This window comes from Esox lucius, chromosome 25 (genome assembly GCF_011004845.1).
Source record: "Esox lucius isolate fEsoLuc1 chromosome 25, fEsoLuc1.pri, whole genome shotgun sequence".
Classification (NCBI taxonomy): Eukaryota; Metazoa; Chordata; class Actinopteri; order Esociformes; family Esocidae; genus Esox; species Esox lucius.
The window spans coordinates 13088909-13108822 of NC_047593.1; the positions used below are offsets into that span (position 1 = coordinate 13088909).

A 19914-nucleotide genomic window follows, 5' to 3' on the forward strand; every position below is an offset into this window, starting at 1 on the left:
CACGACCTTGAAGTGTGTGTGTGACACTTTTAGGCGGGAACTATCAGTTGGTATGCAGGTTGTGATGCCAAGGGCCAAATGAAGCATGGTGGGGCCTTTATCAGTTCCCAGAGGCCCCTTGTTGCTTATCTCCTCACATCAAGTTAATAGGAGGAGGGGGGCGGGGCTGCTGTGTGGTTCAGGGAACAAATACCTGGAACTACGCTGAACACCAAATAGAATGGAGAAGTGTGTGTGTGGGACGTCCCTGGGTTAAAAAAGGCCCGGACAGAACCACTGTTTGGGGGACTCACATGTGCATCAGGTCGTTGTCATGCTGGGGCTCGTGTTTGACCTGGGGGTTGACGATGGCCGGATGAGGGATCCCCGTGGCGTGTGGCCCAGGGGGACCTGGGACCATATGGTGGGAGAACCTGGAACAAGAACCCATCAATCTACTTTAGAAACTGGAACAAGAACCAATGCATTTACTTTATTAAAGTCAATTCTTGTTCCATACAATAATCTGGAACAAGAATTTAGTCCTGTTTGGACTAAGTGGAGGGGAGAGGAGGACACCAGGCCACGAGGGCCTCCAGACAGCCTGGGCAGAACCCCTTGTCCTACCAGTATCGGACTGATGCACCTACAGCAGCAGTAGACTGCCGTCAGACCACAGGGGAAACTCACTGCTCTGGTCTATACAACCTGGTTTAGGGTTAGCCTGGTTTAGGGTTAGCCTGGGTTATCAGCGTGAACTGGCGATACTGACATTGGGGAGCGGGGGCCATGATAACAGCGTTCAGGTGACAGGCCTACATGAAGAGGCTAGCTGGAAGCTGCAACGTGTCAGAGGTCATGGGCGCCCTGGCCGTGTGGAGAAGGGGGTGTCATCTTATATGTGTGTGGTCCAAGACGTACCATCCCAGTGGGGGGGTGATCTGTCCCACTCCTCCCGGTGAGAGAGAGTAGAAGTTGGGCATGTCGGGTCCAGGATGGTGCCGCTGTAGGCCTGTAGAGAGACAGGATGAGTGGTACTGTCCTGTATGAGAAGGAACAGAACACACTCTCAATGACCTGACCATGCATGAATGCACACACACACACACACACAATGACCGAGCACAGACTCAGAACAGACATTCTGTGACCTCCTGAGGAAACTGTCAACCAGGTTAAAGCAAGACTACAACCATACTACGACAGCGTGGTGGACTGTTATGGGAGACTCCAGGATGCAAATTCTAATTCCAATTCCAAACTGAAAAGAACTGCAGCGAATTAGAATTTGGGTGTGGAATTAAAATTTAATCAAGCCCCTAGTCAGGAGTCTATTTTCTAGATGCTGTACATTACTGGCCATAATTGTTATGAAACACATTTTATTAAAATAATTTCATAAATATTGTGTGGTGTGTGTCCTGCTAGGTTTAATGGTTTAATCCTGCACTAAACACTAGATGACAATGTCTGTACAGTGTGTTGACATTCAGCGTGCGCGTGAGTGCATCAATAACATGAAATATAGTGAGGGAGCCCAGAAAGATCGGTTACAAATTAACTTGCAAAAAAAATTCAAACATCAGTAACGTCAATGATTTGATCACCTCCGCTGTGTCTGACAGTAATACTTGAAGTGAAGTATGTCAATTGCAAAATATTCTGGCGAGCTGATTGTAGCTGACGATGACCTGTCAGTGACCCCTGCAAAAAAATAAAAAGGCTCATATTTGGCCCATTCAGCCTTCTGGTTCCCCCAGTCCGTTTAGAAGCTGAACAGGGTGTTAATTATGGCCCGCGTCTCTGTGCTCTCTCTAATAATCCCCGTTTATAGAATTCCCAGAGCCCTTTACTGTCACCGGCTCCTCTTTCTCCTGCGCTTTTCTAGTCAACACCAGACCTCGTGGGCTTCAAGGTCAAAAGGGAGGTGTCGAAGGAAAATAAGTTCCCTGGTGAATGGATGTGTCAAACTGGCAGCCGGGCTCAGGGACTGATGTGTTAAAGGCCCCGCGGTGATATTCGCGGGCGCACACACACACACCGAGACGAAGAAAAGAAGGCAAGGGCCTCCAGATTAACACTATCGCCTAATCCCATATGGACCCAGTCTGTCTCTCCCTCTCTCTCTCCTCGTCTCTCTTTCTCTCTCCCTCGGCGGTCTAGAGGGCTCTTACCCCTCGGAGGGGCAGAGAGGAGGCTTATGTCTCCAAAGCTACTGTAGCAACGCCGGATTCCAACACGCCACTGCCCGCTAATCCACCACACCGCCGTCTCAGAGCACTCCCATGGCCCTAGGAGGAGAGGGAGGCGTAGGCGGGTGGGAGTGACAGACGGAGGGAAGGAGGTGGCAGTTTAGCGGGTTCACGCTGGCTCTCGCGGCACTAGAAAGGTGCTCAGTTACTCCAAGTCTTACCTCGTTAACGTCAACCACTTACATCCCCTTGTCCACACCTACAGTTACCTTGTACTCAAATACGTTCCCGTCGCGGGATATGGTGCATTTTAAATATTGCTTCAAGTACTAGTTCGCTGTGTCTTAAATTAGAATGTGAAGGGCTGAAACCCACATGTTCAAAGGGCTCTGGAGTTCGACCTTCGAAACAGCATCACCGCACTGCAAGTATTAAAGCTTATTAGGCCCCATAATGAGAAAATCCATGATTGTTTTTCATAATTAACGAGAAGATCAAAGTCCTGATTCCGCTAAGGAGGGCAGAGATCCGATTGGTCAATGAAAATTAGAGGGAGTAGGAGAGGATGAGAGAGAGGGGGGAGAGAGAGGGGGGTGGGGTGTGTGGATCGGGACTGCCCTCCTTGCTTCTTAAGCATCTTTAGCCAGTCCTAACTACGTTCACAGTATTTAGGCCTGGAAATGTCAGGGGACTTCATTTACAGCTAATTCCTCTAGAAGATCTCTCCTACGTGGACCCAGAAGAGACTAAAGCAGCATGAGGGTCGATTTAGCCTCATATCTCCTCCAGGGCTTTTGAATACAACTGCAGTTTTTATCATCAACTCTCTTTCACTAAATCCACTCGCACCAAGACCAAAATAGAAAACAGAGCCCTTTGGACAGTCTTTTTTCTCCTCTCCGAAAGCCGGGCCTTTAATTGAATGTAGTGTCTTGTGTTTTAAAGTCTGATTGCAACTATACATCCTGCGTAATTAGTCTTGTCGACTGCGAGCGTGAATAAATCAAACGAGTCCTCGTTTTCGTAACAAGGGAGGAGGTGACGATCTTTCCAGAGCTGTTCTATGTATTGTGTCACATTACACTGTGGTAAATCAGCAGGCCCACACACTGTACCAAACGTCTCCTAGCCTGGATGGACTTGCTGTACGGCACGGCCATATTGGATTATTTACCAAACTGCCCCGTCATCAGACATCGCATCCTGTCTGGTCAACCTCCTGCTTTGAAGTGGTGGGCGGGGGGGGGGGGGGGGGGGGGGGGGAAGGAAGAGGGGAGCAGTAGGGAAGGAAGATGGGGGTGGCACATATGGAGGGCAGTTGGAGGGCAGCTGGAGGGCAGCTGCCAGGCCACAGATACATAAACCTCAGTCTCAGTCTCACCATGACTGCACCTGGGCCGTCAAACAGCCTCTGTGCTCTACTGCCATCAGGGATTTTCTTATAATGTATTTACATGAGGGCACACAGAGAGAAAGAGACGGGGAGAAAGAGAGAGACAGGGAGAGAGAAAGAGAGACAAGGAAAAAAGAGAGAGCATCAGAGTGAGAGACACAGACATAGAAAGGCTGTCAAAGACAGTGAGACAGAAAGATGGGGAGTAATGAACAGAGAGAAAGAGCGTGCATAGTGTGTTGAGACTGAGACATGGCTGCGTGCTATGACAGTGGGAGACACGACACTGTGTGTGTGTGTGTGTGTGTGTGTGAACGCTACATCTCCCACTGACACCCTCCACTGGCCGGACGCCTCTATGTGGGGATGGGAGGTAGTGCTGAACGCAGTGTGACCTCAGCATCTGCCCTAGTTCACAGGTGTTGTATACTCCCCGCTCCGGTCATGTCACACACGCCGGGCTATGAATGCCGCCCTCTCCTGATCTGGTGGGCGGACCAAAGGAGGGTGGGGCGGAGCGGAGGGCGGGCGGGGGGGGGGGGGCACACCCACCTTGTTTGGGGTTGACGTCCTGGGGGTGGTGTCCGGAGTGGGGCCCGGGGGCGAAATGCTCGTCGCTGTATGTGATGAGTGGGGTGAGCGGGTGGACCGCATGTGACGGCTGCACCACAGGAACCTTATTGGACTGGAGGAGGGAGAGAGGGGGGAGACAAAATGATGAGACACACGGAGTCCTGAACCTCGGTCACATGACTAGGGTATAGCCTTTTGGGGATTTGTGTAGCAACACACTCAAACACAAAAAGATTGATGGTAAAATAAAGATAATTTAATTATATTTATTTATACAGATACACAAATATATATTATACACACACACACACACACTGTATACGCACGCCTGCCTGCCCGCCCACCCATACGCACGCACACACAGCCTCCTCAAAGTTCAGATGCCTTCACCTTCTCCACATTTTGTTGTGTTAAAGATTACATTTATAATTGATTAAATATCATCTGAGCAATTAATCTACACATTATAATTCATAATGAGAAATTGAAAACACATTTTTAGAAATATGTGCCAGTTTATTTAAAAGGAAAAACTTAAATCTCTCAAGTATTTACACCCTTTGCAATGAGAGGTCTCTTATCTTTGAGATGTCTCTCAAAAACATGATTGGAATCCACCTGTGTCAAATTCAATTGATTGGACTAGATTTAGCAAAGACCACAGCTGCCTCTATAAGGTCTCACACTTTGCAGTGCTTTTCGAAAAACTGAGCAAAAACCTAGCTGAGGTAATCCTTGTAGTCCACAGAGATAGAACTGTGTCGAGGCATCGATCTGTGGAAGGTTCTAAAAACCTTGCTAAAGCATTGACAGTTCACAGGAGCACAATGGGCTCCATTATTGTGAAACTCAAGAAGTTTGGAACCAAGACTCCAAGAATCTTCCAGAAGTGATCGTCCGGCCAAACTAAGTAACCAGGTAAGAAGGGCCTTGGTCAGGGAGGTGATTAAGGACTCAAAGGCCACTCTAAAAGAGATTCAGAGTTTATATGCAAGTAAACCAGCCAGAATCTCGGCAGCAGTCCATCAAAGGCCCAAACCCGTTAGTGGAAAACTGGTAGAGACATAACACCAATAAACCCCAAAGCTGTGATTGAGCAGTAAAGTTCTCTGCGATCGGACCTGAGCAGGGTGAACGCATTCTCTAGAGCAGCCTTTATTCAACTATTGGTGGTAACCCACTGCGGGTGCATGTGGAAACAGTGGGTTGTGACGTGCCAGACTAAATGCATAATTATTTAATAAATAACTGTTATTGTTTCCGGACAAGTGTAACTCCGCCCTCTGTTCATTGCACTCTCTGCCTCGGCAGCTGCATGAGGCGGAGGGAGATGTGTGCGCTTCGTGCCTTACCAGATCTTTCTTTGGCCTTTTTAGATCACTCTGCGAACCATGAGTTGTGGATCTGTAAATGTGCGCTGTCATTGATTTGCTGTTCTCGCTTGCCATCATTCATGGTTTCACTACACGGACTACAAGAGCTGACTGATGATAGCCCCGCAACAAGATCTGCTCAAATCGTAATCGAACGCCAACACAGCAATACATTTCCAACACATTTTAGAAAACAACAAGAGCGTCCAGAACGTTAAGGTTTGCAGGGAAGCGCTTGGTAACGAGTCTCTGAAAGTGAACCAAAAAGTAAAATGACGCTTGACTGGCCCGCACAGAGCTCTGACCTCAACACCTTCAAACACCGCTGGGATGAGTTGGAACGATTCCTTATCGCCCGACGTCAGTGCCTGACCTCACTCATGCTCTTGTGGCTGATTGTTCGCACATCTGGTGCAAAGCCTTTCCAGAAGAGAAGAGGCTGTGGATTGACTCCATATTAACGGCCCTGACTTTGGAAGTCGCGCCATGAGCGGGTGTCCGTAAACTTTTGGCCAGTATATAGATACATATTATCTTCAGTCCAGGCTTTTCTGCAGCACCTCAGAACTTAATTTAGTCTTGCTCAACCAGTACCGCCCTAACTGTCGGTGTGTCTGTCTGCCTGGGGGGGCGGGGGCGGGGGGGGGGGGGGGGGGGGGGTGAAGGGGGAGAGTGGAAGAAAAGAAGAAAAAAAAAAGAGAGCGAGCGAGCGAGAGAGACCCACAGGGCAGAGTTAGAGCAGAGGTCTTAGTGAGCGGAGAGATCAAAGGCAGTCATTAGCCAGTGAATAAGAGGAGTTCATTACAGAGGAAGGAGGAGAGAAGAGGGATGGAGGGGAGAACGGGGGGGGGGGGGGGTATCGTAAGGCCGTCTGCGGTAGAACCAAAAGGCAGTGTTAATCACGTCAGCGCAGCGCCCCTTCCCCCAGCACCCCCGGGGCTGACTCAGACACCCGCGCCCCCCCTTTCACACACCAGCCCCGCCCCACCGGCCAGAATGGCCCTGGCCGGCCCCGGCCCCAAACCCCCGGTCGCTTACACGCTCCAACAGAACTGAACACATGGTACTGCTTAGCCATGTTAAACCCGCTATTCACAGAGAGCACCAGCACTGAGCCACGACTGCCAGAGTGCAAAGCAGCCCTCCCTTTGCACACTTCCAGAGGGCGCACCAGAAAACCATCACTCCCTTCCAGTGCGCGGGGACAATGGGTTGACGTGTGACGTGTTATGTTTCAAAGGCGATAGGACTCCTCTGACGACGTCAACCAATCCAGTGGCGTTCGGACAGGCCCCAACCGGCTCACTGCATCAAAATGCTAGCTAAAGGTATCACTCAGTGGGTGTTTTGCATACAATACGGATCTGCGCTAGGCTACGTTCACTGTGTGGATTTGTAGTGAGATGATCCGTGCTGATGCGACATTCCCAGTATGCTAATTGGTAGGGGCCACAGTGGAATGTCCTGTTCCTGGACCAGACCCCTCACAGCCTGGCACCTCCCCCACAACTCTCACCCCACCACCACCATTCCTAACCAGGGGTTAAGTAGTGTGGTGGGCTGGGCTGGAGGGTGTCGGTGTCGGGGGGGGGGGGGGGGCTGGGTTAAGCATCAACAACCCCCCCGCTTGTCTTCCTCAAACTACCGTTGGACTGAATCTTTTCTTAAAATGCATTTAAGAAAAGGGTGAAAAACACTAATGGTAAAAATGTAAAGAATAAGCAGAGATGGAATCTCAATCCAACTTCAAACAACCCAAATTAGCTCACTAATATTGACTAATTAGTCCCTAATCCCTGGCTCTGAAATTCTGACGTCTGAAAACCAGGTGAAACCTGGCTACCCCAGGTCAGCTGGGGTCAAGGGTTACAGGATAATCTGTGTGCTGGAGTAGCTTTAATGGCTCTTTATCCTACCTTGAGGACCAGAAAGGGCTAAACAGGCCTAATCGTGGGGCCCCTATCCCCTAATAGAGTGCCTGAACCATGCCTGCGGCAGCCAGCGATGTGCCTATACTAGCTGGGGCTAAAACGATACCATCCTAGCCCCTCTTCTCTTCATTTTACGCCTTTCAGCTCCCATTTGCTTCCCTGTGGAAATGAGATAAGAACCTGAATGGAGAATTTTCATTTAAGCTCTCCAATCTTCAAGCTCTCTTCTCTGACAGAGGGAAAAGGACCGGGAGAGAGTGGAAGGGGTGGGTTCTAAACCATATATGCAAATGAGTCAATGACAGCCATAGACACGCAAACATATATCAAACGCTTCACTATATATCTATATATATAAACCGATGCAGTCTGCTTGCAGGCGGACTCCTTAGCCTGAGAAAGCAGGCTGTTGTGAATTGCCCTAGCCTTCACCACACTGAAGAAGACCTCTTTTGTACAATCCCAGTTGCAGCTGTCACAGCCCATTTCTCTCAACTTCTTAATAAACTGTGCCTCTATTGTGTGCTAAAGGCTAAATCCACCAGTGAAACCTGCAGGCTTCTGTGACCGACACAGCATTTAGGGAAATCTGTATGAGGCAAGGGATCAATAACCATATCTCTACTAGTAGCCAGCACCAAAATGTCTGCACGCAGATCACTATATGCCAACAGGAAAACCTTCTCATTACCGCAACAGGGATTGCCTTACATAATGATCAGGGGAGAACGACATGTTCCCCCGAGAAAAGTTGTTCGAGGCACCACCATGAAGCCGCCATTTTGGACCAGCTGCGCTTTCCGTCCATTATAAACAGAATGTTTTTTCTTCTAAGCTCTCAGAGGAAGTGGTTGGACAGCTCTGACTTGACCGCAACCGTGAAGGGTTACACAGTGTCACCGCAATTTTGCCGGCCATTCTCATCCCCGTGACGACAGTTCAAACTCCAAGGCGGCTGAGTGGCGGGATGGAGGTCTCCTATTTATTGTCGGGGAAGAAATAATAGGCTTAGGTTTCATTTCTATTCATATTAGTGAGACAGAGAATTTTTCAAGAAACGTTCCATTTCAGAATTCTATAACCAGGCTTGGCCGTCCTACTGAAAGATGCTTCAGATGTGGTTTGGGGAGAAATTTATTGCGCGGAACTGGGGCTGGCAGGAGAAACTCTAGCTCTGACGCTTTCCTTTGTAACAGCCCAATGCTTTAGCGTGCTTGTCAGAGTGCTCGTGGCTGCATGTGTGGAACAGCAAGGTGGGTTGAGGTGCTAGGAGAGGTTGGTTAGAAGGATACACTGCGGTTCTGTCTACGTTTGACACTACTACTGTTCGAGGGGGGTTGGATTCAGGTTCATCATGGCACCCTGAATTTATATACTTTCTACTGCTAGAGAGGACGAAGGTTTTGGAACATAATGCAGTGCATTGTTTCTTTCGCGACGCCAGTACACTATTGTTTGTTGTCCAATTAACATGGAGCTGAATATTGGAATGCACCCTGTCATTTCTTGAGAAGCTGTTGGGCCAGTATTGTTGGTTGGTTCTAATCTGATCTGGCTGTAATAGGCATATGTATTAATGTAGCCTGAAGTAGATATTTACATATAACCTAGGCAAATGTTCAAACAGTAAACCAAACAAAAATAAACCACTCAAAATGCTATTTTGTTTTAGCCGTAATGACTAGTGATCTGCTGTAGCCAAGTAGGTCTTGATGACGTTCTATTTTTAGATGGTTTGGGAGTGAATACATTCAAGCAGCATTTCAACCTGGGAAGTCATATATATATATATATATATATATATTTTATTTTTTATATAAGTTAAAACCAGACAATGTTTGCAATTTAAAACAATTATAAAATCTGAATATTTCCCATTGAGGTTTGTGAAGCCAAAAAGGCTAGCGAATCTGCAATTATTCTAGCCTAAGGTTAGCGCTCCACCACTCTCGGCTATCGCCCCCTTGTGAATGGGAGTAGGAACAGTGAGGGTATCACATTACTAAAAGGTGTCAATTGCTCCAAAAACCGTCTCCACCCACACACATGCTCGAACCTAGATCTACAGAGCCCTTTCCAATGTGTACAGTGCTAGTCGACAGTTGGCTAACCCTTCCATACAGTCACTCAGATGGGAAGGGATTCTCCACACTCTCCCCCATCCTCTCCCCCCGTCTCTCTCCCTGCCTGGCGTCTCTCACTCTGCCCCCCCCCCCCCCCCCACCGCTCGCCTTTTGTACTCAATTATCCTACTTCTGTCGAGTGAGGGAGGGAGGAAGAACGAAAAAAAGGAAAAATGTGGGAAGTTTATAATAATCGCTTCCCACTTCTGTAATTTATATGCAATGAGGACTCGGCCCGCCCGCAGCTACAATCAACTGTGTGCAGAAACCACGTGAGTTTTTCCACAAGAGATGGGGACTGGGAGGGTAAAGAGGCAGTGAAGGATTCCCATGACTTCCCATGCTGCTAAATCCTCTGACTGAAAAATAAATAAAAATAAGACTTCTCCTCACAGTTCCGCTATGCAGCCCGAGCCCTTTCAGCAGCCTCACCTGAACACACAAACTAGCGGTGCCACAGTCAAGTTCCCTCAGAGAGACAGAGGAACACAGAGACCAGTGACGGCAGACACACCAGGAACATGCCTAAGAAAGACCACTAGTTTGATTCCCTATTACTCTTTCTGAAGCTTTGTTAGCCATGCTAGTCCTGCGTCTGGACCGCTGCACACCTGCTTGGCCTCACATGACTTTATGGACTCCGGTGGAACGGTCTGATGACAAGGCACACAGAGCCAGGACACACTAGCGCATTAAAGGAAAATCCCTACCATGGACATTGAAGTCCGGATCGTAACAAGCCACTTCAGTCCCTATTGGGAGGCGGATTAGATGACAAACCAAGGAGGGAAGAAACCCAATACAGCCCAGAACCCGACTCCTGCCTTGTGTTCAGACAGAGCCCCTCATGACTCCAAATAGTATAGGTCATAGGCACAGCGCCACAGAATTAGAATTAATAGAACAGAGCTACTGGAAAAATATTAGAAAATTCATAGAGTTGAGAAACAGTGGTAGAGATTCTGATTTTTATTGTTAATCGTTTTTGTTGATATTGTATTTTTATTGCTGTCTAAACATGTTATATTTGGGAATAGTGGCAACCATCAATCCAGGCTAATAAAGCAGCTACTGAACTGAAGGTGAAAGAGACAGAAACAAAAAGGGAGAGAGAAGAGAGGGACAGAGAGAGACAAAGAGAGAGGGACAGAGATGCGACAAATCAAAATCTCTATCCAAAATGCCTACTCAGGTTATTGTCAAGAAGCAACTTAATCATAAACCTGAACCATGAAAACAAGGAACATTTTGTAATTCAGGCACACGTTGATTCTTAGGAAAAGACAGCAAGCTTTTTTAAGTCTCAAAACAAAAATAGAAGGATTCTTCAGATTTGTTTTTGTGTCTGAAATCATGTTTCCAGAAATTCCTGTCATGGTACAAGGAACATTTTCTCACCCCATAGGTGAATAGTTTTTACTTATTTCAAGCATTTTCCTCATTTTTAAAATTTTTTATTTGTACTTATTTTTGGAGGATTATTTTGCAGTGTATTGCTGCCTAAATATATATGTTTGCTTTGGCATTAATAAACTATCCATTCATGAGAATAAAGTACCTATTGAATTGAATTTTTGGGAGACAGAGCAGCAAGGGAGTCAGAGCGGGGGAGGCAGGGCTGGGGACTAAGTGAGTGATTGAGGCAGTGAGAGAAGCGTGGGCGTGGCCGGTACTAAAGCCCCATGGAGACAGACACAGTCTGGCCAGGTGTTCATTCTCAGAGACGAGGGGAGGGAATGTGTGCCTAAGTGCGTGTGCGCGCGTGTGCGCGCTTGTGTAAGATGCCTGACCTTTGCGCAACAAAGGTGGACAAACACACCCCTTCCCAACGCCCACCTCCGGTTTTCTTCCTTTACAGGCCCCAGAGAGGGAAGGTCCACCCCTCTCCTCTCCCCAATACCTCTCCACCAAAACACAGCGCTAACCGCCAAGCCGGGTGAAGCTTAAATAAATAACCAATTACCATTCCCCCAGTCGGTCAGCCCCGCTTTCAGAGAAGTGTTAAAAATGGAATGTTTTATTGGCAGGATGGCCTTTTGGCCAGGGGGCTTAATGTAACGAAACCCAATTAATAGGAGAAGAAAGCCATGCCGCCAGCCAGTGATTGTGGGAGGAGAACGGGGGAGTGCCACGCGCCCGGAGTAATGAGGGGAACGAACGCATGAACGAGGGGCTGGAGACGAGCGGAGGAAACAAGTCGACCGCAGAGAGAAATGTACACGACGGCCCCCCTCCTCCCCCACACACCTCTCTCCCCAGTTTCATGGCTTCAGTCAGAACTTTAGTTTGGACTGGAGTCCGAAGCCAGCCCGTCGCTGCCCTGAAACGGTTACACAAGTGTCCGTCCATATTCAGGAAACGTTCAGATGAACACTGACTCCGGTGTTCTTGCCGCACCGTGGCATTTATTTACATTGACCAAATCCAGTTTAAAAATGCTACAGTGGATTTGACTGAATTACAGTGTAAAGCCGATGTCTGAAGAGCCCAGTCACACTGTCACTGTTCACAAGGGCCCTCTAAACAACAAACGCCTGGGGGGAATGCACACATCAAACGCTGAAATCAACACACACACTGAGACACCACATGAACAGCATATGGCGAAATGCTAAACACACAGCCCACAAAACAAACACCAATGTCATACCCACACACACACACACACACACACACAAAACTATGGTTATGGCACAAGGCCAATAAATCAGAGACTTCACCAGTGCGCACAAACGTGCATGCGCACACATGCACGCGCAGAATATGAAAACAAGGGGATTGTTTACAGCCAAGTGTCTTCCATTCCACCAACAGAAGCTCTGAAAAGGATACAGATGAAGTAGGCATATTGTCCAACATCTTTGAGTTTTCAGACTGAAGTTTTTTGACGGAAGGCTGGGGGGGGGGGTTGGGTCACAACCCAAAACATTGACCCTCTGGCTTCGAAGGTGTCCTGCCCATTAAAGCAAACCAATCACACTGCCTGTCGTATTCCCATTATCCAGGTGCCAGTTGAGGTAATTTGTGTGAAATAGGCCCGCTCAGATGAAAACACCCAGGTGTGCTATCCTCAAACTTTAAAAAGACTGTCAGTTCCTTGTGTGTTGGGCAACTAGCCTACTGGAAACACCAAGTTAAAACAAGAAAGTCCCCAAAGGACCTCTCTATGGGGAGAACAGCAAGGCTACTGAAATTCCCTACAGAATTTAAAACAGTACCTAAAAACAGGTTACGACTGCTCTCATCTTGGGATCCTGAGAGGCATTTCAGGTGAATGTTGGACACCTGTTTAGAAATATCAGAGGGGTGGTGTTTTGGGAAAAGTGTGTGTGTGTGTGTGGGAAGAGTTCTGGAACAGCCCGGGGCGCACTGTGGGATGTTCACCTTGAGGCGGGCGCGGTCCTCATAATCACAGTGGGACCAGGTCACATCAAAGACCTGAGGAGAAGGCCGACATTCCACTGAAGAGCCACTGTCAGCAGGCCTGGTTGCCCCGCCCCCTTTGCTGACCAGGCCTGGCAAGCGTGTGTGCTCGAGCACTAACACAGACAAAAAAATTACAAATGCACACGTACACAAACGCACACAAACGTGTAACATAATCGCTGCCCGACGTTTACAAGCCTAGACAGACACAGCGGCACATGGAAAACCCCCAGAATGAATGAGTCACACCAATGACGGCAGCCCTTCTTACAAGCATAGTTTATGCACAAGAGGCACACACAAACACACTTCACCTGCAAGTGAAACTTTAGTCTAAAAACCAAAAATCTAGTACACAGTAACTCGTGTAAATGGCCACGATATCAGCTAGTAAGGCAGAAATACTGAAGAAAAACAGAACTCGAGAACCCTGGTTGAAATCCAAAATCCAGTAAAGCAGACTGTAAGATTAAATGGTGCATGTTGGTCCGGCACCGCGTTTTATTAGCAATCATCTTTTCTTTTTTCTTCCTGTCCATCTATTTTTAGCCACTAGCCAGCTGCTGTATTAGCACTCCGCATGATTTATCATTAGAAACCCAGCTTTGGACTGCAGAGTGCTGAGTAGCTACATTCACGCCAAGCGTTCGTCGCATTCATGCCAAGTTAGCGCCACATTCACAACAATGAAAGCTAGCGGGCAAGGGCCCGAAGAGAGTAACACAAATGAAAATGCAGCACCAGCTAATGTTTAACGCTCGCTAAAAACCCAAGCCGGCATCTTACAACTAAATAACAGAAGGAGAGAAATTGAGAGATGAGAGAGAAAGGTGAGAGGAACACGACAGAATGAGGGAGAAGTGCTGAGGAAGTCAGCCACATGCACCATGTTTTAGAATCCCAGGAACAAGAGAGGATTTGCCTGCTACGCCTAGATAGAGTTTCCCCTCTCTGCTCTCAGCCAGGTATTCTGGGCATGAATGGCTGTCAGTTTGGATTTGGGAGCTCAGAGTTGAGGGGAGAAAAATGGAGTCTGGTTGCCGTGGCGAGGGTCTTTTTGTATGGCTCTACCTGTGGAGAAGAAAGAGCTAGAGGCAGGAGACAGCTAGCTTGTTGCCATATTAACCAGTTCCATACTACCTACTGCCATATTAGCTACTAACTTCGCCATTCTAACTTGCACCATACTAACTACTAACTTCTAGGGGTCCAGCTCACCTCAACGTGCTATCTGCATGCTAACAACAGCCTCTGAGGAAACCAAATAAATATTGAAATTCCAACTCTTAAACACCGGCCATCAAGTGGTAACCTAAACACGTGAACAGAGTGATGACGACCTTGGTTTCGTAGGAATGAACAGGTATTGGGTGTGGGGTCCAATTCACAAGCTCCATTGGTAGAGCATGGCACATGTGGGTTGTGAGTTCAATTCCCAAGAGGTGGCATTACAAAAATGGTACGTGCTCCGGATAAGAGTGTCTTCTAAATGACCTCGAATTAAATGTGGAGGACGATGAAGGAAGAGTTTACAAGGAGGTTTGAAACTGCACACGTTGAGGAGAGGAGCTGGTATGATTTCAATGGGTGCAGCTTGAGCTGGCTTGTAGTTTATTGACCTAGTTTCTCACACACACACACACACACACACACACACCCCCCACCCCCACCCCCATCCCTCAGGGAGGTAAACACCAAGTCACTGTGGTGGGCAGCTTAATTCAATGACAAAGCTAACTAGCAACGTTTTCCTTTATTTAATTGCAAGGCGGGGAAATACATCTGTGGTGTAATTTAGATTGGGGGGGGGGGGGGGGGGGGGGGGGTTGTTTTCAATCTTATTGCAAGTGGATGTATATGATGTGTTAAAAAAATAGTGATTCTGAATCTTTTCCATGGCTCATGTGATTTTAGGTCACTGAAAAGAGAATCAACCAGCCAAAATAACAGTTTTACCTGGCTAAATAAATCAGACTGCACGAACATAACTTCATTCTGATTTTAAATTAAATGTGCGCTTCAAACACAATGAGCCGCCCCTTCCATTTGTTGTTTCTGCAGTGAAGATACACCAACTGTTTAATGTGGCCTTCAAACTGATGGGACTGTAAATTAAATCATTTGTAATTTGTGCAGATATTTTGAAGATTCTGCAGTTGTTTTGGGCAGAAATTAGCATGAAAATCCACAATCCAAATAAACATCTCTTTCACAGTATAGAATTAGGTTCCTGGCACTCACCAAAAAGAGCAGTACAAAACAAAAAGAGCAGATTGTTAGTCAATGCCTCCACAGAGCTTTCTGACTAGCATTTTACACATGATTCAACCATAGCTACTCCGTTCTGCCCCTAGAGCCATGGCCATCTCCATTGCATGTGAACTTCTGACCTCATTGTCACATGACCACTGCCCTTTTTCACCTCAGTGCAGCTCCGCTTTTTGAAGAGGACAGCCCCCTAGCCTCAAACTCCCACTGCCTAAAGCTATCAGCCATGTAATAGACTTCAGCAGGCTATTAAATTACTGTGGGAGTCATTTCACAGACAGAACTTGAGTCAGTTAAAATTGTAAATGTCATGTATCAAAACACACAGTACTACAACATACAGTGCGCACTGAAATTATTGGTCCAATAGGTAAAAATGAGCAAAAACAGCTTTCAAATGTGTCATTGCTTGTTATCAGCTTGATCTTAAACACAAAATAACAGAAATCCAACCTGAGTTGAAATGGTTCAGGGAAAAAACGAATTCTAAATAATATTTTTTTCATGGAACAGTCTCGTCATGACTATTGGCACGCCTAGGAATTCTTATTAATCAAATCTAATGGAAGTAGATTCCCACTGATGTATTTTTTTAAGGATCTCATCCATAGCTTCCTGTTTAACTGGGTTATCAATATATAAGGTGACAAGTTCCTTGCTCCCTTTGTCATCCATCAACATGGGAAACGTCTGAGAAAACGAATGAAATTAGACAAAAGGTTGTTTTCCTTCATTAATTAGGCAAAGACTCAAAAAAATTATAATAATAGCAACACAACTGAAAATACCCATCTCAACTATTAGTGCAACACTTTTTTGGGGGGGCCCCACACATTCAGGATGGTTGTGTGGGGGGGGGGGGGGGTCTCCATGGATCAGCATTGGAGAATTGAAGAAGTTGGTTGTATATTTTGGGGTCACCAAGTCTCCAAAACTGTAATTATACAGCACCAACATAGCAACAAGCTATTTGGATGTTTTGCCAGAAGAAAGCCTCTACTCTCATGAAGACATAAACGTCAATGCCTGGCATTTGTTAAACGTAACAGGAACTTTGATTGGAACCAGCCTTTATAAATCAGATGAGACATGAATAGAGCTTTTGGGCCACAAACACCAGGGACGGGTTTGACGTAAAAAGAGGGATGTTCTTGCAGAAAATAACGTAATCCCCACTGTGAAATATGGTGGTTGGTGTGTAATGTTGTAGGCTGTTTTGTTTCCAAAAGCTCAGGGAACCTGGTTAGGATACATGGCAACATGGACTATATCAAGTACCAAGAGAGAAAAATCTTGCTACTTTTGCCAGGAGGGTAAAACTAGGTCGTCGTTGGATCTTTCAGCAGGATAATGATCCACAGCATTCCTCCAGACGCACACAAAAATGGTGCACTGACCACAGAATCGAGCTTTTGCGATGGCCACTGACCTAAAGCACACTGAAAACCTGTGGGGTGAGCTGAAGAAGAGTCCACAGGCAGGGATCAAAGACTCTGAATCCAGAGAGATTCGGCATGGATGAATGGAGTCAGAACCCTCGCTATGTGTTCTCCCACCTCATCAAATATTACAGGAGACGACTCAGTGCTGTTATCTAGGCATGGGGAGGGTCCACATAGTACTAAATGCAGGGTTGCCAATTATCGTGACACAGGTTTTGAGAAAGAAAATCTTTGATCAATTCCACCTCAATTAAAAGGTTTGACTTATATTTTTTGCTAAACATCAATTGCAGTTTTTCATAGTAGTTTTTTCCTGATCTTTACCAAGGGGCCCAATTATTCCAGAGGGCACTGCACAAATGTACTTTCACTCTATCCCAGTATCAAGATTGAGCTACACGCCCAGTCATTATCTTCACAAGCCAAATCGGTTGTCCGTGGATCTGGTGACAAACCATTTCTGTATTATTTTTTTTCTTTCTAAGTGAAGGACAGTCATACAATAGGCCTGACAAGCTGCCCACTGCTGTTTGGGTGCAACTCTTGGTTTACGGATTAACGGGTGAGACGCTGACTGAACTGCTGCTTTTCAGGCTGGTATTAGTCATTAAAACCCCAACATTTTCTCTGCTTTGCGGGCGGGCGCGCGCACGCACGGCCAGTCTCAGATCTGAATGAATACAAAGCTATTCTAAAGGCGTAATCCCCTCGGAAACAAATGGCTATTCTCCACCCATGTGTGACTAGGCACGAGTCCCCAATGGAACGCTATTCCCTACACTTGTAACATAAGGCCCATTAGGTTCTGGTCAAGAGGAGGGCCTGACAAAAGAAACAGGGTGCTGTTTGCGCAGCACCCAAGACTACTTCACCCAAACCTCTTTGAGATCAAACCAGTCCAGGCCCCGCCCCCCGTCAGTTACGTTTGTGAGACGCTTTCGTAGAGGCCTAACACAAACAGAACAAGGACTGTGTAAAAATTGTCTCCAACGAGGCCAGACCATTCTTTCGGCCACTTCTTCAGAAATGGTTATCGCCTGCCTTTGTCCGTGATATATTCAAATCCCAACTGTGGAGAAAGACACTGCACGGTCTCCGACATAAACAGCCTGGAGAGAGTGCCATTCATCTGACACTACACTTGAAATAGACACACACGCGGAATGACGGGGAAATGATCACAATGCAGCGCAGCTATAATTCCATTTACCATGGCCCTTGAAACTGACTGGAGTGTACAGTGTTTTCTTTGTGTCTTAGTCTCACTAAATTCAGGCTCAAGGGGAGTAACTACAAGGCCAATCAAAATGTAATTTTCACTGACCCCAGCAGTGCAAGAGATAGCATGAGACCATAGAGATTCCCAACTCTTTAATTGGACACCAATGTCACTGCTGTATACCATTACAACATACACCCCCACATATAAAAAAAAAAAAAAAATTCCATAATCTGATCAGGAACAAACAGAAAACAGAGCACTCCTGTGGGAGACTAGTGCAGCCTTTGTCGGCACCTCTTCCCAGTTCTCTCTGCTGTGTTACACTATCAGCGATATGGATTAACTAAAGCCAGACTTGCGCACAGTGGACTTTTATGTAAAGAAGAACCTCTGTGAAACGTCTATGAACCTGTCATATCCCATCATCTTTAAAGCCGTCCATCACTGTCTAAGCAGAGGACATGAAGACCTGTCTGTCTGTCTGACATGAAGACCTGTCTGTCTGTCGGGCTGACATGAAGACATGTCTGTCTGTCTGTCTGTCTGTCTGACATGAAGGACAGAATTGGTTGAAATGGTGATTGAAGTGTCCCCTTCGCCTCATTCCTTTTTTTTTGTGCCAGTTTTTTGGGCGGCGGAAGTGTGTGGGGGATGATTTTTCCATCCGCTTTCATCTCAAAGATAGGTCCGTGGCGGGTGGGACTGAGGTCGGGGCTCTGGATCGATTTGGTATTTGGATGCCTTGTTTGATGAAGGGGAGCTCAAAGGCAAGGACGCCCCTCTGAAGTCTCTCCTGATGGGGGACATGAAACGCCTCACCTGGGTCCCTGAGCGGATGGGCAGTGGCCCCTGGAAAAACTATTAGTTCCATGCCGGGTGACGGTGGCTACAAAATGTGCCTGACAACAACAGTGATGAAATTTCAACTTTTATTATTTGTTTTTTGTATTTCTTTTGTTCATACGCAGCCTACTCCTTATAAAAAAAAAAATAATACATTTGAGACAAAGAAAATCCAATCCATCCCATTTCAGTCTTTTGTGTCTGCTTGTGAAAAGTACCATCATGGACATCCATATCTTCATTGTCCTAACAACGAGTGTAAAGCTAATTTCCTTAATGTGCCCCCCAGGGGAAAATAAGAGCCTTCCCTACCATCACTACCAGTGTAGCCCCAGATGAAGACGATGATCAAAGGAAGGAGAGGACAGGAGGAAAAGGGGGGTAGAGGGGGGCGCGGAACAGAACGCAGTGGAGCTGCTCAGATGAACACATTCTTTCTGGATATTTTTGTGCATTTCATCACCCGGCATCAAGTGACTTGCCGCCAAGCGCCGATAAACAAAGAGCGGTTTTCTTCCCTGTGACATCAGCATTACCGCGAGAAAAGGAGAGGGAAAGTGTGGGGAGGGACAGAAAGGAGGAGTGAATGGGTAAGAGGACATAGTGTTTTAAAACCACGAGACTCGTTGCCAAGATTTGCGTCGGAGATTTCTTTTTTTTAAGTGTAAACAAGTGAGTGTCAATTGTCGCATGTCACCTCCCTGTGGCTGTTGAGGTCTAAAGACAAGGTCTCGGTGAATAGACAACTGTATTTGCGTATTATGTAAACAAATTAGTTATTGTAGTCTAAACAGGCTCATAAAAAGCGTATATGTCCCATATAATCAGGTCATACAGCCTCTGGTATGTATCAATATTATAGTCAGTTCTGACGGTTACAGGACACCAAACAGAATGAAGTAGGTGGCCATAATCACTTGCAAAGACTAACATTTTAGCAAAATCTGGACAACAAAACGTGACTCAGGGCCTGCTGCGGAGCCACAACATGGTGTGCCCTGTATTATAGGATCGGCCAGACTCATAGAATCGCAACAAGAGAGTGAGAATAAGAAAGAGAGACAGGCGAACCGAGAGACACGCCAAGTCCCATTCTAGTTCAGCTGTTTTCCTCCTCTCTCTGTGACCTGCAGCCAAAGTATCTCTCCA

General features: G+C 46.7%; 1 protein-coding gene across 12 annotated transcripts in view; it reads right to left on the reverse strand.

The window, feature by feature from the left end:
* lef1 (lymphoid enhancer-binding factor 1) overlaps positions 1 to 19914 on the reverse strand; it is a 47876-nt gene that overhangs the window by 16325 nt on the left and 11637 nt on the right. For 10 of the 12 annotated variants that reach the window (XM_020043958.3, XM_020043957.3, XM_020043955.3 and 7 more), the window contains exons 4-6: positions 4117 to 4249; positions 901 to 1021; positions 294 to 413 (exon numbers count right to left, since the gene is read on the reverse strand). In XM_020043958.3, the coding sequence (XP_019899517.1) occupies positions 294 to 413; positions 901 to 1021; positions 4117 to 4249 (374 nt within the window). The remainder of the gene's footprint in view (positions 1 to 293; positions 414 to 900; positions 1022 to 4116; positions 4250 to 19914) is intronic. The other 2 variants (XM_020043960.3, XM_020043959.3) reach the window with 1 other exon arrangement.